Below are 19,263 nucleotides of genomic sequence, written 5' to 3'. Positions count from 1 at the left end.
ATGTAAATAATGCAAAATGGCATGAGACTGCAGGACTGTAACCAACAAGGCCCTGGAGTAAACAGCAATAAATATATATTTATATCAGTTTTCTTCATACAATGTGCAAAAACAACAGCAGTTGTAATTAGTGCTTTGGAAAACGCTGAGCTACACGCTGCGGTGACTCAGCAGCGGCTACAAGAGGAAAGGCGGAGTGTGGCGGTGTTGAGATGGTGGCAGATTTTTTTTCTTTTTAGGATTAGAAGCTGGCATCTCTCTCTCTATATATATTTATATAAATATGAAAAAACTTTGACATTTTCCAGTCTCAAGCACACATGGTAGCTGTTCGGCTGCGCCCCACCCTGCCAGAGCCGACGCTGAACGGTTACGCAGCATCCTTACAGTGATGCGTGTCATGCCAGAGCAGTTCTGTGGCTGCAGGTTTGCAGTAAAACACCAAAGCATGAAAAATATGAGTCACAGAATATGTGTAGTCATCATCACAGATTATACACAACATGGTGATGCAAAAAAAAAAGTAATTTCAGTGAAAATAGTAAAGTCTCTATGAATCATTTTAAAATTGGGCCTAAAATAAATAAATAATAAAAAGAATTCATGTAGAGGTGGAGAAAAAACAACAACTTAACACTAAAAGAGGCTTTGTGGTTTTTCCGGGGGAAGTGGCACCGGTGTTAGATTGCTCATAAGTGGGAGGAGTGTGCGGGCGTTCTGCATATGATGACGCTTCACTTACTTTATATTCTCCAGTCGGCTAGAGTCTGGTTTCAGGGTGGTGGAGTGCTTCACCATTTTGTACATTGTGATCACCAGGAAGATGAGATTGAGCTGTCAAAACAGAGTAATGGCAGTGTTAATACATGAAGATGTATGACTGAAGATATAGCACACACAGAAAAAAAAACTGTTAATTTGCCCATAAGTATTAAAAGAGGAGAGCCTTCAACTCTGCATGTCCACAGACTAATCCAATAAACATCTATCGTTCCAGCTAGTCTCAGACGGGGCCGACTGGCGCCAAATTTAGTGTCATTCTATATCAATAAGAGCATGGAAATGCATTAAAATCCATCACTGTAAGGGAAAAAAAGAAAAGAGGGGGGCAGCCACACAGCACCATTCTGGGAATGTCAGAAGGGAATGAAAAGTAGCAGAAGAAATGAGAGCCTCTTGGTGTACAAAACAACTGCATATCATTTTATGCACATAGTGAAATATTATAAGGTATAACCAGCTACAGAAGGCTTGAGGGAACGTGGTGTATTTTGTTCGATTCCTGTTTGTGGCCAGATGAAAAGAGAGAGAGAGAAGGAAGGGGAGACGTGTGGAGGCTGTTGCTTGCTTGTTTTAATGTATTAAATCTTTAGAGAACCAGTGGCACATATCAGGTTGAGACAGGGATACTATGCGCTGTGTTTCTGAGCACATTTATTTGCTACCTTTAAAAAAAAATCAATACTGTGATTTAGAGACACAAAGGCTGCATGTTCCAGCAAGGAGCCCTTCCAAATAATTTACCTCAAAAACATTTATTCTGGAGCAAACTAGCACCTGACGCAGCATGTACATGTACTCACTCAGACAAACCCAAGTGCATTTGTGCTGAAAGCCAGGCATGTATAAATGATGTCAAGGAATATCTTACAAAGGGAAATTGAGATGTGAGTCTCCAATAGAGCAAATAAGAGGATCAAACACCAGAAACACGGCAGACAAATTTATGTGTACGCGGCGTCAGTGCCATGTGCGTAACAAAGAAGCTCCATGCAAGTAAAACATTTGTAGGGACGAAAACCAAACAGTGCATTTTGGCGTTAGCACGCTGTCTTTAGAGCACTGCAGCACTGGCAAAAGAAAAATGGAGACGGACTGCCAATGCAAGGGACCTTTGTGAGCTGGACTCAGACCACAGCCATTCAGTCTTTCTCAGTGTTCTGGTGCACACACGCTGCTATCAAAAGACTACCTGTGGTCAATACATCACCCCTCCACATGCAATCAACTCATGGAGCCACTCACAATAAGCCCGACTGTAAAAAAAAGAAAAAGGGGCGAGAGAGGAAGAGGAAAAAAATGCAAACCTTCTTTCATATCACAGACGGCACTGAAACTATGTTTTGTTTCACCGTGATCAGCCATTATTCCTGTCTGCATGAGTCAGACAGTGGGTGTGGGTGTGGGGGAGGGGAGGCGTGTGGGTGTGGGGGGACACGAGGACGAGGACTTTTGAAAAACCCTTTCACACAGCCTGGAGTGGTGACATGGATCCAATGAGACAGAGGAGAGGGACACGGTACTTTAAAGTAACCTAGCAGCATGGCACATGTTCCCACCCCCACCGACATGCTTTCGCAGCCCCTCCCGGGGGATCCCTCTTGCTAGAGCGGAGCTGTCTTGCCTCTATCCTTCACTCTGTCTCTGAATCATCACTGCAAGCCATGCAGAAGCACCTTGCCACACTGGGACTGAGGAGAAAGCTTTTTCTGAAGCGGACTGTGTGTGTACACACTGAACTCCAAATGAACTGCTGGGGATAAAATATTAAAGGTGCAGATGGAGCTGTCCAGATGATAAGAACTGCTCGCGACGTGTCATGATCCAAAAGGCCTTGTGTTGAAGTTATCTCAAGCATGCTAATGGCTCCCCCCACCACTCATTACTTCCATGTTCCTCCTTTCATGGAGCTAATACCCCCTGTGCCCAGAAGCAGGGCAACCTCTGCCTAAGAACAAGGATCTAAATGCCTGCTCTCAGCTTTTGTTTTCAGTCAGTATTTAGGAAGCGTTTCATCCGGCAGCAAAAACAACAGGAAAAATGAGGGGGGAAAGCACAAGGCTGAGAAAAAACAAAACAAAACATGACCACCCTAGGTCAAAACTGGTGTTACTTGGCACAAACATGGTCTGGGTGACAAGTGGGGATCCAGACATAAGCCAAAGCAGCACTGTTTTCTCTCCTTTTCTCCTGTTCATGTGCCTTTTCGCCTTCTAACTCTGTCTTTCATTGACAAGGACAAAGCCAATTTGTAGAGAAACCAGGGTCACGGATGGTGCAGACAAACCTTGCTCCTGCACGCTCCCCCGAGATGCCCCTTTCCACAGTACTTTGTCTTTTTGAGTCAATTGTTGCACAGAATCAGAGGAGCGGTGTGCGAGGCCCGGCCCAGTGCAGCAAAACCTCATTCCTGTCACATATTAGCTCTGCTACAATACATTAGCTCCTCACAGGGTCATGATTCTATCTCTGCGGTCATCACCACCGGGATCCCGATCATCATTTCCACTGCAGAAATATTTTTCATGCAAATCATTATGAGAGCAACACTCGATTGGAAAACAATGAGGGTCCAATTTAGGGAAAGGAAACATATTCCAGTGTGGCTGACAGAGCATTTGCTGAGACAGGGAGAAATGTATGTTTGCTTTAATACAATGTTAGCTTTTCCTCAATTATAAGCTCACACATTCAAAGCAGGGAGGCAGAGAGGAGGAAAGAAAAAAGACAGGAAAATCACTGAAAACAAGAAAAAGTCATTTCAGCATTTACTCCGAGACATTTCAATCCAGCGCAGACCCTTTTCGAGTGAGCACCATTTCTTCCATTCCTAAGCCAACGCCTGTTTGTGAGAAAGCTGTGAAATGCAATCCAGTGTGCAGATTTGCCTTTTACTTATTCTGCTGCCACACAGACAAAGAGTACGGCCACTGCATCTTTACTTTGAAAACTCGGAGCAGTCTGCCAATAGTGTGCAGGGACTCGATGGAATTTGACACGGCTGACCCTTTTCTCTAGTATATTTTCAGTGTCAGCTTGATGTTCAGCAGAGGTCACTGCATCTGTAGATACAGTACCAACCATTAGCTTGGATAATGAACACAGTACTGAACAAATACCACCCATCCTCCCTACACAGCAGCAAGACGAGCCTGCAGAGCTTCCTTATCCCTCGGTGTGCACGAGGGCAAAGCAATACATGATGTGGGAAGCTGAGAGGATATATGTGAGGCTCACCACCTGCTATTTCTTTTTTTTGGTCCTGCGCAGGGAAGTAAGACTCCCGAAGGTCTTATTCTTCTGAGCCTCTCTGATGGAGCGAGAGATAATAATGTCATGACCAGTAAATAATTGCATGCCTCAATGGGACATATGTCAATATTATATGCTATATGTCCTTCACCCTTGGCGGACCCTGACCAAACAGAAGGGATGCCTTTGCTCTCCGTCTTCCTGACAAAGTCGTGCGCTATTTACAGGCAGACAAATACAAAAAAGAGCTATGAACATTACCCCGGCTTGCAACGTGTGCTGTAAAATGGACCATTTCAGCCAATTGTTAACTTTCCCTCATCACATACCTTTGAAGGTCATCAGGTAATATCTGTGATATGAGACTTCCTGAAATTGTGTAAAAGTGAGGTTAAAGTACACTATCAAGGCTGATGCTTGTCAGGCAGTGAGAGGCAGAGGGGAACGTCGGACGCCTCGTAATCTGTCTGTGGCGCAAAATTAACCTGTCATCACCGGGAAGGCTTGGAGCAAAAATCCTGCTGACTTTTCCCTTCAGTTCAACCATCTTGCTCCCTTTATCTTCCTCCTGCATCTCTTTCATCTCACCCTCTTGGTCCCTTCCTCACTCTGTCAGTATGAGTATTCAAAGAAAAGAAAACAGCTTACCATGATGATACAGGTGACAGGTCCTATAAAACTCCATATGAAATGATTATCCACACTTAGCCAGCACCTATGTCAGAGAAACACACAAATCAGCTCCAGGCAGTGAACACCACAAAAACGACATCGTGCTCCTGTGGCTAAAAATGGAAAGAAATCATTTTTGGTTACTTGGGCTGATGTCTGTTATTATCAGTGTTTAACTCAAAGCTCTTTCACAAAACGAGCAGGAAGACGGCCGGACACAACAGGAGAAGAAGCAAACCGAGCAGCCCCTCTTAATAGCGTCGTCTTAGCTGTGATATAGCCATTAATCTATGTAAAAGGCTTTTTTCCCCTGCACTGCGCTCTCCTCTTTAAGACAGCATTTACAAACAAGAGGTCACAGGAGGGTCTTTGAACAGAAAGGCATTAATGTAGCTGCAGCCTCCCCTGAAACCACAGTGTTGAGTCTGTCAGCCACTTTCAAATGACATAAAAAATTGAACAGCTGCCCATCCCTGGCAAAAGGCGCTCAAATGTTTTGGTGTAGTCTCCAGGGATGCACATAAGGTGCTGGAAGAAATGACGAGCGGATTTCTTTTCAAAATCTGCCACACGCAGCCACAGCAGGTAAGCCCACACAGTGCAGCATCCAGCATGTCTGCTCTGCATTTCCAAGAATGTTTTCAGAGAGAGAGAAAAAAAGAAGCTGCACTCACGCTTTCTTGGTCCCGTAGCTCCTGTAGTCAATAGCTGCTGAGACGCCGACAACGATGGCAGGGAAGAGGTAACCAGACACGTAGTAATACTTTTTCCGCGAGTATTCGCTCTCAAAGACTTCTACAAGCATGAGGTACAGCTGGACTCCCTCAAGACACATCCAGGAGAAGGAAGCTAGGAAGAAGAAGTGCAGGATCCCCGCAATGATGGCACAGCCAATCTGAGAACGACAGAAGAACAACAGATTCAGACAATCAAAGAACAAGATGCAAAGGAGACACAGTGAAATTTATTAAATAATCTTTCAACATCAAGATGACACGTGTCGTTTCCATCTGACTTTTGTTGTTGTTGCTGTTTTGTTAGTGAAAATTGTACATCGTGTACCCCATCTTTTATTGAAGCTCCCTGAAAAGATCGTCGTTTCAGGGCGTCTCGTTCAACAGCAGAGAAAAACAATGAATATTCATTCACCACATGGGCTCTGACTAAGCACAGGTTTAGCTTTCCATCAGCACAGTACAAATTTAAATGCCATTAGTATTGTGGGGTTAGAGTTAGGAGATTTAATTATTTGGAGCTGTGAAAAAAGACAGAAAAAAGCTGCCGTTGCTCAGCAATCGTCGCTGCAGCTTCAAAGGAAAGAGGGAAAAAGACCCATCAAGCGGAAGACATGTCCCTTTAGTAAGCTATATTAATGGTGCTGTTCCACTCGTGTCATGTCAGGGACAAGTGGGGAAGGCTAGAAACAAACAATGCTTAAAGTCTTATCCATTTTACTCTGGAAGGGTCTTTTGTGTGAGGGCTGAGAGGCGATAAGGAGAGAGAGGATGAATCAAAACCAAATCAATAGGGTGAAATCATTCCGGCTTACCCTGGGTTCCGTCATATCGATACCAATTAGGAATATTAACTCTGCAATGAAGAGATTAATGCACAAGTTCTTGTGGATGGTGTTGCGATCGCTCTGCAGGCCCCGGAAGAAACAGAAGGTGAAGATGCTGATCATGAGGCAGACGAGGGACACCACGATGCCGACGCGAGTGATGACGGTCAGGAGCAGCTCGTGCACTTCACTGCTGGCCTGAAGCGAAAGGGCGAAATGACAAAGAGGGTCGTGTGAAGCTCTGAGGGAAATAATGGTAGCCTCCCCTTTTAGATTTGATAATTGAGGACTAAAACGAAGAAATGACTGCTTACATTTACATTCCAGCATAATGAGATAAATCAGGAGCAACAAAAGGACACAGAGTAACCAATTTCATATTTTGGGACTACATCCCTATCCCATGACATATCTGCGGGCGCCCATGGTGATGATATTGATTAAAAAAATCTTTCTCTTTCAATAATTGTGGTTATTTCATTATCGTTTGCTTCTGGGTGTAAAATTAGCATTACGTGTTGGAGAAGATGCACTCAAATCAAGCTGAAAGATGAAAAAAGTCTGGCAAAAACAACCCAGTACGCACAGATCGACTCATTAAACCGCACCGTGATAGCTGCAATCTTTAGCTGCTTTAATATTCAAGCCTAGAAACTAAAATGTTAAGGGTCTGATCTTGATTTAATCAAAAATCCTCCAATGCTACGGGTGGGCACGAAAGAAGACTGGACATACCGAGGTTTCACGGTGTGCCATGAGGATGGCAAAGTTGGTGAGATGGCTGCATGAGCAGGTGGTGTGTGTTTTATTGGAGTCCAGGAGTTTGCAGCCTTGGGTGGACCAGTAGCCCATCATGCTTCTCTCAGAGTAATTCCAGAAGGAGCAATTGGAGTTGAAGTAGTGCTCCATCTGCAGATAACAAGAGATATGGTTAAGTGTCCAAATAATTGACTTCCTGAAATTGAAGCACATGTAGAACACAGAGGCCATTTACCCCCCACTCACAGAAAGTATTTTTCTGCACTGATATGGATGAGGATTTTTCACTTCACAGCTCTTATGAAGCAATTCATATGTTGTATCTCATTTGGCACATGCTTGCCAAATCAACCGAAGCATGGTCGCGTATACGAGGCCTTAATAACAGAGAAGCATAATTGTTTGACGGCATGTCTTTGGAATTGCACAATTTCTCTGATAAAGAATGGAGTCACGCGCGGCCCTCTGGGAACTCTAGTGACAACTTTAAAAGACGAAAGATAATTGGTGCTCCAGTAATTTCATCCTAGATTGTAGGGCTAATCTAGGAGTTAATTTCCCTCACTATAAAAGAAAATGGGTATCATTTATATCCCAATGTTGATTAAAGAATTAGTTTTCATTAAGAATTCACTTAGGTTCTAAAGACTCCTTTAATTTGATGTTCAATGACTTAAATAAACTGCCGACTGACCTAGCCAGACATTTACAATTCAAATTGCACATCTCCGTCTACTCTAGATCTTCCCTCCTGGTGTTTTTAATATGGCCCGTCCATTTGTTCCTGCAGGCGGACTTACATCAATGTGCTCCAGGGTAAAAATCACGGGGTCATTAATGAACACGCGGCTAGACTCTTTGTTGATTGAGGCGGCGATGATGTCCGAGTTGACGGCTACCGAGACGTTGCGGGCGTAGGCGTCATTGTCCATCTTGATGGTGGCGTTTTCTGTGCTGAGGAACTGGCTCAGGTTTTTGTAGAGCATGAAAACCAGTTTGGCAACTCCTGCGGAGCGAAAGATTTAAAGAAACACCAGATTAGGGAAAGAGCGACGCAATTAAAACAACAGGGGCCTAAAAGAAGTGAAGACAAAATATGCAGAAGACCAGAGGACGAGAAAGCTCTAAAACTGACTGCATCTTTTTCAATGTAGCTGAATTTAAATTATTCAAGCAATTATCTGCATGGATGAGAGAAGTGAGATATATTTGCTACAAATGGCCTTATTTGTAGGTTTAAAATCGCAGAGCTTTGGAGTTTTTGAGATAAACTGCACTCAGTCTCTTGAAAATGAATCCATTTCACAGTTTCTCCTACGCTAAAGAATCACTTTTGTTTGTCTCTGAGTTACCAGAGTTAACTTTGACCGAGCTCCTCTCGCTATCGTTGCTTTTTTAACTCACCATTCCGACTGTTGAGCTTAACAGTATTGGCTGAGAGCTGGATTGAGATGCCGCTTTTGCCGATCTGTGGAAATTTGAAATCCTGGACCTGGCCATCCGTGCTGAGAACATACACTTCCAGGACTGCCAAGAGCAGAGAGGCAGGGGATGAGTTAGAGAACGACAACAAAAAAAACGAAAATCGGTCAATTCAGAAGAGACAAAAAAGAAAAAAAGCAGAAGGGAAGACGATTTCTTCCTGACATTTCTACACGAGCTGTTTAAACATTTCTAAATGTTAGTGACAGTGCGCCACGCAATAAAAGCGTCACTCACACAGTGATCGTTTCATCCCAGTGGTGCTCCCACTAATATGAATAAAACGGTGCTGAGAGAAACCAAAGGACTCTCTCGTTCGGTCTATCAGCTGAAGAAAATGAGCGAAGGAAGAGGAGCTTTGGATAAACAATGTCCTTTTTTCTGCCTGCACAGCAGGCTAATGTTCACATTAGTGTATAGAGTTACAAGGTCTAGACGCACACATTTATAAAGTAAGCGTGCGCAATCAGAGAATCCAGTCTATTTAATTGTCTGATATTCATCACTTTGTCAGTAAGCGACTTGTTAAACCTAATACGCCTTGTTTTTCACTTCCCCCGAGGTTTAAACCCTTATTATGAAAACAAAGTCCTTTTTTATGAGGCGGCCTTGTGTTGCTATCACAGGAGTTACTCTTTCAATGAACTGAGCGTAATCAAATTAGCCGAGGCGCACATCAATCACGGACGCTTGTCATTTGCTTACCGCAAACTCGGCTTTACTCACTTATATTATCTGCTGGGACTTTGACAATAGCCGGTTCCATGAGGTTGTCGGCGAGGACGAAGGCCCCTTCCTCCAAAGTATCCAGTAACATGGTGGCTGCGTGAGTTTGCTCGGTGCTGTTCATGTCCTGCCAGGATTTGAGCGCCTCTGGTCGCAGAAGGTTATCCACCGTGTCCACGATGGCCTGTATTAAAGCAGATAACCGAAACAAATCCACAGAAAACAAAGGTTCTTGAGTGTCTGGAAACAAGTGACATTTTCTGTGGATGAGCTGTGACATGCAGACGCTGATGTGAGTTAGTGAAACGCTGTGCTGGAGTGTCACGTCGTTAGGAGTGAAATGGACAAAAGTGAGGAAGCTGAAAGGACGTCTGTTTCTCAGGTGTATATGTAATGTAAACATATATTTGCAACACATTTCAAAATAAAAACAATAAAAAATGTTTTTAATGTGATGTTAATGAAGGAAGAACTGCTAAAAGAGCGGAGGAGACGAGGCGCTTCAGCGATGCTCGGCCTCTTTTCCAAGGATGTTGCGTCGATGCTCTGGGTCACAGTGCACTGAGCCTATCACGTCTGTCTGATAACAGGATATTAAGAGACGGCCTGGTGAAAGCCAAAGTCTCCGTGGCTGATCTCAATTAAAGCTCTCTAATTGGAAAGTTCAGTGGGCAGCAACTTTCCTTTTCTTCAAACACTTTACTGTAGAACAAGTAATTAAGCCGCCCTGCAAAGGCACTCGAAAAGTCAACCAAAAGTGTGCAGTTTGCCAAACTGTTGTTTGTCCCGTGAATGCAAACCTTGTTTTTTTTTCCCTTACATCTTTTTTGCCATCTAAAAGCTCAGGAAACACGGAGGATAAATTGGGCATAAATGATGCAGGGTTTTCTTCAGGAAATAATAAAATCAATGCGTCTAATCAGGTAATCAATGCTGGCGACGGCTGGAGGAGAGGGTGGGGTGTGTGTGGGGGGGGGGCTAATGTGAAGTTGCGTCAGATGTCAGATACTGATGACTCAACAATCCCTGTCCCTGATCCTCTCTCATGCTGCTGTAATTTACATCGACATAACCTCTCGGAAGTCAAATCGAAATGTTTTGACTTTAAAAAGCGAAACGATGATGCGACGCGGCGGCGGCGGCGATATGACTACGTATGTGCTTTTTGCTTTTTTCCAGTTTCCCTGCCTCCTTTACGAGCGCACGGCCGTTGACTGGCTAATTAGCTTGATCCATTTTAACACCCTCCCGAAGGAGAGATGGATTGAGGGGGGTGACTTTGGTGGCAGGTGGAGGACACTGATGTCCCTGATGGTGGGGGGATATATATACAGCCAAAATACTTTGATGTGCGAACCCAACGCTGTGAAAGCATTTGGGGAAGAAAGGGAAAGAAAAAAAAAAGCGTTTGACCTGCACTAACCCTATTAACCAGCTCGAGCTATAGATTTGTACCTTTAATTTATGAAACGCATTCATTTAATGACCTCAAACCTGCGCCCTTGTGGATTTTCCCTTTGCAGGCTGTGAATGGTCAGGAAACGATCCGTAGAAAGAGTTTTGATACATCACTACAAAGCAGCAAATCCTTCATCAAATGAATAATGAGGGGGATGTAAGAAGAGGATGTCTGCTTGAGTTGTGCTGTTATTCATGTAGGCGTGCAGTCTTGAGGAAACACAGAAAATAATAACAGGGACAAACGGAAGAAACAACAAAATACACCATAGCTGTCAATGCATACAGGAGAGAAAAAAAAGAAGACACGTACACAGTTACAAAAAGAAGCCACCTAAGTAACTGGAGATGACTTCTCTTTGACTTAGGAAGCACTTTGAATACAACTGTGTTTTTGTGTGAAGCAATTACTCAAAAAAGCAGGAAGCACAGGGAGGAGGGTGTACACGACAGTGGAGAGGGTGCATGCTGCTGAACTTGGGCTAGGGCATATACAGTACGGTAGTACAGGAATAGAGGGGACAGCAGCTGCAAGCAGAGTGGGCAGAAGCTTTGCTTCAGTACCTTCATGTATGCCCTGCATGTCCTTTCTCGCTTTTGGAGCTTTTTTTGTTTGAGAAGGAAAAGAACAGATACAAAATAGAGACATGTAATTTGCACAAGTTCACGAGCTCGAGTAAAGAATTGGTAGAAATAATAAAGGGGTGAGCGCTGGATGGAAAAACCAACTGATAAAACGACCAGTCTCAAATGGCACCGGTGGATCACACTCATGACACTGAATACACATCTGCTCAAAAATCAGAACTGCTTTTCTGTTTGTTTCCCAGCTCGGCTGAACTTGAAGTGAAAAGCACAGAAAAGCAGACTGCTGACGTAATCTGGTGAAAAAAATCTAATAAAACGCAGCTATTGTATTAAAGAAGTATTAAGTTATCAGTAAAGCATAAAAGCGATGTAAGTTATGCAGAGTCATTCAGTAAGAGGGAACTGGGGAGAAACTTGAGGTAATATTTTTTAATACCCTGCTAATATGTGGAGGATCTGGTTACCTTGTTGAAGCTCCGTCCTGCAGAATCCTTCTCGCTGGGTCTGAGCTCCTGCAGCTGCGCATCCAGGATGTCCACCAGCTGCTCCATCAGGCGCACTGAGGAGCTGACGTCCCCGGCAAAGATGGGTCCTTTGGTGTGCTTGGCTAATTCATTGGCCAAGTTAGCCGCGTTTTCACCGCTGCGGATCTGCATGGGGAGAGAGTGAGTAATGCGAATGAGAATACGAAAAGACAGACTTGGAGGGCTCTTTGCGGCTCTGTTTCTAACATAAAAATCACACTTGAATGAGTCCTTGAAATATTGGTTATGAAAAGAGGGTTTAATGTTTTCTTCACACAGCAGAAGCTGCTATAGTGGCAGTTTTTTCTTTTTTTATTGTGTGCTAAGGCAAAAGAAAAAAAGTCTACAAAGAGTGGTTTGCAAAATAAGACTATGGTGCAGATTATACAGAAGGTAAAAGGCTTTTAATCAAAGGGCACAATGTCAGGTACTTTAGTCCCTTATTTCCGAGTCGGGTGCCAAAGCAAACGAGTCCACGTGGTGGATTTGGAACAGATTACATGTCGGATGCTCCTCCTAATACAACCGTCCTATTTATGGGCCAGCTTCTGACCTCCCAGTTTCAAACTGGGTGAAGGTGTTAACCACTACACCACTAACCAAAGTGTAAAATCAAAATCACTAAAATGTAAATACACAATTATACACACTGCAGCTTCATGGTGCCTTTCCTACTGTCCCTCTGTATAATGCAGTTTGTGTCATTTTATTTTGTTAACACAAAATTTGGATCGTTTTAACTCCGATATTTCACTTTTTTCTTTTTTTGTAGTCATCTTCTATAAAACCAAAAATATAGGACACATCAGCCCTTTTTGTCATCCTGCTTTCGAGTGATTCTGACCCAGATTTGCTTCCATGTTTATATTTTTTTTCCAGTGAATAGTTTACTTTTGCAATTGACGTCCTTTACAGGAACACATTATTTTTGTCTACTCCTTATTTTAAGAAAAACACTTAGATGGAAAACAGCGAGGCAGAGCTCATACAAACCTTCTGGGCTACTTGGTTGACCCAGTGGGAGGTGCAGTTGCTGAGATCAGGGCCCTTTGGGTGCCAGTCCCCGGTGGAAAGGACACATAAATAAGATGCTGTGCCTGACAGAAAAAAACCAAGAAAACAAACAAGAAGAGAACAGTCAAGTTGAATCAACTCAAATCAAATACATATTTTTTATGAGGCTGCTCGCTGAACAACAAAGGCAGAAACAGAGATCAAAGGAAGAAATTGCACACAAGCAACACAATCATGCAAATTGAGTATTTATATGTAGAACATATATGAATCCAAAACATTTTTGTGCACATGACAACATAAGCCTGAGCAGATGTTTCTTCTTAGTTTTCCCCACTTTGTCTATCGAGACAATGTACAGAAAACTAATTTTGTTAGCCTGTTATTGCTACAAAGTGACATGAGTTCATATACAATCAAATGAGGAACAAACAAACAGCTGAGCCTCAGTCAGTCAGAGACTGCTTACGCTAACAGCCACTGCTGATTCCTTTAAGTTAAATCTTTTATAATTAGAGAAAAAAGAAATATCTAACAAACACGGGGATGTTCTCTCGAGAGCTGTCGGGTCATATTGAACGCAGCGAGCAGTCGGCCCTGAGATGAGAGAGAGAGAAGGAAAGACGGCCCTGTTTACCTCGTGTTCCCTTGGGACAAGGTCGCTCAACAAGCATGCCCCTCTGGGTCTGAGGCCACATTATGTCTCTTTTCTCAATTGCCTTGCAGAAGCGTTCAGGTAAAGGGAAAGACTCCAGGGGCGGAGGGGAAGGAGTCTGTGGGATTACAGGACGTGGCCTGGGCGCTCCCCTGCTGCGCTCCTTGTACCCTGTTGTGGTGGTATTGTTGTCCACACCCCAGTGCACCGTGGTTGTTGTTGTGGTGGTTGTCGTTTTTGTAGGCGGAGTCGTGGTGACTTCTGAAAACGGCGGTGCTGTGCAACGGGAGAGAAAAAACAGAAGTCAATATTTGGGTGGAGCGCCGCTGTGTGATCTGCGCTGGGTTGGATGGGGTTGGGGGAGAACACGACGAGTCTGGATCTCACTGGGATACATTTAGTGTTTCTCAGCCTCCGAAAACACGATGCAGTGCTGTGAATAAAAATAATAACCAAATGGTAAGTTGACCTGCGGTTGCTGTGTGAGGTCAGCTCATTAGTGTGGCACCCCTGTTGTGCAAAACACATAATACCGAGGATTTGCTAAGAATATTCAACCTGGCAGCTTTTCAAAGCTTGACCTTCTGGTGGGCAGAAGTCTTCATGTACAACTAAACCTTAACGGCGCCCCCTGTAAGCAACATTCCCATTTTTTTCCTCAACACGTTCAACGCTGTAATGCTTATACATCCAAGTACCCTGTTGTGTAAATTGCCACTAAGTGCTTTGTGCAACAAGCGTATTTGCTTTCCCGTTGACTATGGCTTATCCAAGGCACTCAGTCTGAAGCGAACAAGACAATAATTACAGTAACATCCTCCTGCCTGGCAATCATTCTTGCCTGGAAGATTTTGTGGCATGGCTGATTAAATTTCACTAGAGCAACACGGAACCTGTATGTGCAGCCATGGTGCCAGAACATTCATTTTACAGTTGTTTCTCCCTACAACTCATACTCTGATAAAACAGGTGTGCAGTAACTCTTCCAATGCCCCGGGCAAAAACAATATGTTTCAGTCCCAGGAAAGGAGAAAAATAGTGCAGTCCTTACATTTAACATGAGCCACTAAGGAAAAACTATGAAGACATTTTTCATGTGATACACCGGAGGAGTGAGAGTAACGCTGTAATTACATTTCATAAAAGTTGAACATAAGGGAGCTTTATAGATGAAATGTTGATAAACACTGACTATTTGATATAAATCTGCAAGTGCAAAAAGAAAGCAGAACAACCACCTCGGAAAAAACATATTTGTTGGTTGAATTTAACAGAAAAAAGCCGAATCAATCAAAAGGAGCTCTGAACGTTATGCGATCTAATCGCATTTGAGTACTTTGATTTCCTCCATTAGGCTGCCTATAGAGCATGCAGAAAATGCGAAGAGGTGCTGTTACACTGCCGGGGTTGAGCACAGTTGCTGTCGGTGCTGCAACACCTTGTGAAATAACAGGTGAAGGTAGAGATGAGGCAGAAAGTGAGAACGAGGAGATAATCTGAGGTGGAAGGGGTGAGGCAAGAGAAGCGGAGAAACAGAGGGCGACGATGGGAAAATTCAATAAGAGTGGGGTCAATAAGAAGACATTTTTGGCGTTCTGGTGAACCCCTGGTTCCATATCTATCGCCTCTTATCTGACTCAACCCTCACACACACACACACACACACACACACACACACACACACACACACACACACACACACACACACACACACACCAATTCTTCCATCACCAAAGGCCCCATCGTGTGGATCAGAAGCTTCAGCACAGTGGAGCTGAAGGGAATCGTCTTTGAGGCTGGCTGCCACCTGTGGAGAATTAGGCTCTATTGACCAGAGGAGATGACTCTCTGTGCTCCCTCCTGTTGAGGGAGGCTATAGGACGGCATACACACAAACACACACACACGCACAAGCAGGTGACATGAAGGTGTACACAGCTGACTGGCTGTTTTGACACTGAGCTGAAGGCAGATTTGGCTGGCTGGTCGGCTGGCTTCACCTCAGCATCCCCCCTTCTCTTGTCCCTTCTCCCCTACCTGTATCCTTTTACTCAACACAGTGAAATTCTTGGCTGCACAGCCTGTCACAGCAGTTGAGAGACAACCTGTGCTTAGTGTCCTTTCAGCACCAGCATTTAGCTGGCTGGGAGAAATGTTTGTCTCTATTCTGCACCAATATCCTTTTATTGCTATAGCCCTTTTTTTTCTTTCTTTCTCTTTTTTAAGACTCACTGAGAAGAATCAGAGACGTGAAAGCAAGCTTTGCAGATTCCTGGTTGACTTTACAAGCTGTGGCAATCAATGCTGCGGCTCGGTCTAAAGGAAACGAATGTGTGTCAACGCAGTGTTAAAATGATTATCGTTGTTTCTTCATAAATGTCTGGGTCAGAGTTGCTTGGCAAACTTCCACAAGGCTCCCAAGAAACTGTGGGGCCCCTTTATGGGTTTCTCATTTCCAAAGTATGAAAGATGATAAGGCTAAAAATCCCAGTCTCTGTGGGTGGGAGGTTTAGGATCCAGACAGAAATGAAATGAAAATGAATTGCTGTTCGGCAGCGTGATTCGAGATAAAGGGCTCACCACTACAGCCAATAAATCAAAGAGGCATCTGCTGTAATCCAAGCACATTCCTTTTGCATGTCAACTAACAACTGTATCTTGTCTATACTCTCATTCAACAGGACTACATGCAAAAACAAAAAAAAATTGCTGTGATGTTGGGGTTTACGCGCTAGTTAAAACGACCGCAATCTTTTTATTCTCTGATGGTGCCTGCTGTCAACAGCAAAGCTGGGAATATAATTAATGTTGGACTCTTGTTGATATTGAGCTTGAACTGAGGGGTTTCCGTTTGAGAGGGACGACCCTGTGGCTTACGGAAAGGGCTGCGGGGTGGATTGAAAAAAACCAAAGAATCAGTTAGCTACGAAAAAACCCCCAATAAAACTCTTGCTGCTCTGATTGGACGCCATCAGAGCTTCGTTAATGAGCAGTACTGGGAAGAAAACGCATTATTTAAAATGGCTCAATTAATCCAGTTTGGAGGTTTCATGTCATGTTTATGATGCAAACTAATCCGCTTTCCAGTGTGAAAACGAGGCTAATGTGGATGTAGGCTACACTTCCCACAGAGATCCGTGCATAAACAATGCAGCCCCTCTGACCACTGCTGCTCCCGTGTACGTAGCTTGTCATCCCGTAATCCTACCAGAAACACAATAATCTCATTACCGTTATGCCATAGACTGGTTTAATTTAATCCAATGAACGCTAGGAGGAATTAACCCAAAGGCATTAAAATGGACACTCTTCTCAGGTAGTCACTTCTTCACAGAGATGTCTAAGTGGATGGTTTTTATAAGCAGAGCAAGCAGAGCCGAGTGAGGGATGGCTATCGATCTGTTGGCGGTGCTGCAGCAGGCCTTTCCAGACCTTTTCAGATTCATAACATTAAGCAAATAGTTCTGTTTTCCATTGTGGCAACACATGCCTTGACACTCCTGAACTTTCCCTGTGCGACGTTCCTTTGATTATGACAAAAGAAGCAAATCCCACGTTCGGGCTATATATCGAATCCAGGACAGGATCCTTGATTATTATGTCTGTGCTGCACTTAGCCCAAGGGGAAGCTTCAATTAGCTGTCATACAGTGGGAGTGCACAGAGTGATATTCTCCAAAGCACTGCCACTAGTCAGGGCAGACTTATTCATAACCTCTTTGTGAGATTCAACACCCACACATTGTTGCACTTGAATGTATCTCGGTGGTTCGGTTATTACCACAGGGGTTACAGGCCTCGGATTGATGACAGACAATAAGATGGGAAATCGAGGAGAGGAGCATGTCAAGTTTTGAGCCAGTGCAAAGCATATGCATGGACGCAACACACACACACACACACACACACACACACACACACACACACACACACACACACACACAGAGGCCAGATGAGACTTTACCAGGACTCGGTATTCACGGCGAGGTGACAAATGAAAACCGACAGCGTGTGTGTCTTTTATATTATGTTTAATGGCTTCACTTTCAGTAGGCACCGCATGGTTGTTCATCAGGGTAATGTTTCATACACATTATCAGGTGCTGTTTATCTTGTGAGGGAAGGGAAAGTGGTTTAGCATTCGTTTCAGCTAATTTGCCACATTAAAAGCTAAAATAATTATTGGATGTCACTTATCACCTCCTCTATCCCCTGCTTTGTCATGGAATAATCACATGATGGGAAGTGAAGCTGCTTAAGAGATTTACTGTACCGCTTGTACCTACTGTACCATTTTTGAGAGAGGGAAAAAAACAACCTTTTTGTGCTACAGTGAAAGGCTTGTGGTAATCACACGCCCATGAAAGGGGAAAAAGTTAACGAGCCCATGAAACCACAAAACAGATCCAGGCCTGTTTCTGCCATCAATAGCGACCCGTGATAGGCTTTTGGGAAGGGGACCAACGAACAACCCATCGGCTTTAGAGCCGCTCGACACTGAGCGCAGGCTAATTGAAATAAGGCGCTGAAGTGTGAGAAAAACTGTAAATAATTCTCTGTGCTAATACTGCTGATGCGTCCCTGTTTCCAGCGCGCACGGCGCTCGTTGTCTCCGGGTCCCGCCTTGCATCGAAGTTCATATGGAAATGGAGCTGTTCTTGAGTACGAAACAGCGTGATGATTTATAATATGTTTGTGATGCATTTTGATATCTACCAATAATAACAATAATACACAAAGGAAATTGGATTACACATCTTTCACTCTACGCCGCGTTTGTAGCTGTGGAGGGAACACAGCGTATGATTGCTTGTGTATCAGCAGTAAATATTAAGAAAGGCGAGTGAAAATTCATATAATTTCCCATGAGTCATGTCCTTGTGAGGTGTGTACAGTACACATCTATGTCTTAGGGAACCTAATAGTTGGATTATGTTATTTTCTGTTGTCTCCAGTGTTTCTGTTTCACACAGCAGCACTGGAGGCAACACACACACACACACACTTTGAAGGAAGCAGAGACATACATATACACATTTACACATTCATATACACTCTCACACACAAAATGTATGGAGAACAGACTTAGCAGCTGCCAGACTGCCGCCTGTTTTCTTTTTTTTTTTCCTTGCAGCTTTCTGAACCGTACGTGCCTCAAATTTCAAGCGTTAACTCAAAGTGTGCCAGGCAGACTGATATGCAACGCTGTGCACAGGAGAGGGTATCTATTTTGGGGCAGTCACATGCACGTGCACGAGCGCACGGAGATGCACACCCAAGCGGCTGCGTGTGCATGTGTGAGCACGGGAGCTGCAAAACGCAGAAATCCATGCAAACCCGCAGATTAGAGAAACACAGACTCCCATAGACACAATAATCACGCCTGTGTGAAATAAATCTCCTCAAAGGCGTGTGTCAGGGAGTGATGGGGGACCATTGTGATGTCTGAGTAATAATTCTTTTAATACGCCTTGTTTCACAGTCAGACTGTAATCAAACAAGAGACTGTGGATCCCCTTGGCTATAGGACTCAGTGTAACTATAATCACCCCTCCTCCCCTTTATGTAAAACAACTCTTTGTGACATTCTAAATCATAACCCCGGGTTTGCTATTGCCCACATCTTGTGTGCTGTCAGTGGAGATTATTTGGCCATGTTGTTTATACTAACGTAACATCAGCTTGTAAGGCTGCATTCCAAGTGAAGTTCCAACTAGCAGGTCGGGACTGTGGGATAAGCTCTGAAATGGTATTCTTTATCCAGTGGCCAGTGCTCAGTGCTGGAGTAACAGC

General features: G+C 43.8%; 1 protein-coding gene across 36 annotated transcripts in view; it reads right to left on the bottom strand.

The window, feature by feature from the left end:
• adgrl2a (adhesion G protein-coupled receptor L2a) overlaps positions 1-19,263 on the bottom strand; it is a 91,018-nt gene that overhangs the window by 9,777 nt on the left and 61,978 nt on the right. For 28 of the 36 annotated variants that reach the window (XM_026194656.2, XM_080290233.1, XM_080290239.1 and 25 more), the window contains 12 exons: positions 13,454-13,747; positions 12,796-12,899; positions 11,743-11,928; positions 11,255-11,293; positions 9,233-9,416; positions 8,429-8,551; positions 7,825-8,030; positions 7,001-7,174; positions 6,254-6,463; positions 5,379-5,599; positions 4,681-4,747; positions 743-834 (listed from right to left, as the gene is read on the bottom strand). In XM_026194656.2, the coding sequence (XP_026050441.1) occupies positions 743-834; positions 4,681-4,747; positions 5,379-5,599; positions 6,254-6,463; positions 7,001-7,174; positions 7,825-8,030; positions 8,429-8,551; positions 9,233-9,416; positions 11,255-11,293; positions 11,743-11,928; positions 12,796-12,899; positions 13,454-13,747 (1,900 nt within the window). The remainder of the gene's footprint in view (positions 1-742; positions 835-4,680; positions 4,748-5,378; positions 5,600-6,253; positions 6,464-7,000; positions 7,175-7,824; positions 8,031-8,428; positions 8,552-9,232; positions 9,417-11,254; positions 11,294-11,742; positions 11,929-12,795; positions 12,900-13,453; positions 13,748-19,263) is intronic. The other 8 variants (XM_080290234.1, XM_080290260.1, XM_080290261.1 and 5 more) reach the window with 1 other exon arrangement.

This window comes from Astatotilapia calliptera, chromosome 15 (assembly GCF_964374335.1).
Source record: "Astatotilapia calliptera chromosome 15, fAstCal68.1, whole genome shotgun sequence".
Lineage (NCBI taxonomy): Eukaryota > Metazoa > Chordata > Actinopteri > Cichliformes > Cichlidae > Astatotilapia > Astatotilapia calliptera.
The sequence above is the reverse complement of the archived record's forward strand: the minus strand, read 5'-3'. Positions and strand labels throughout refer to the sequence as shown.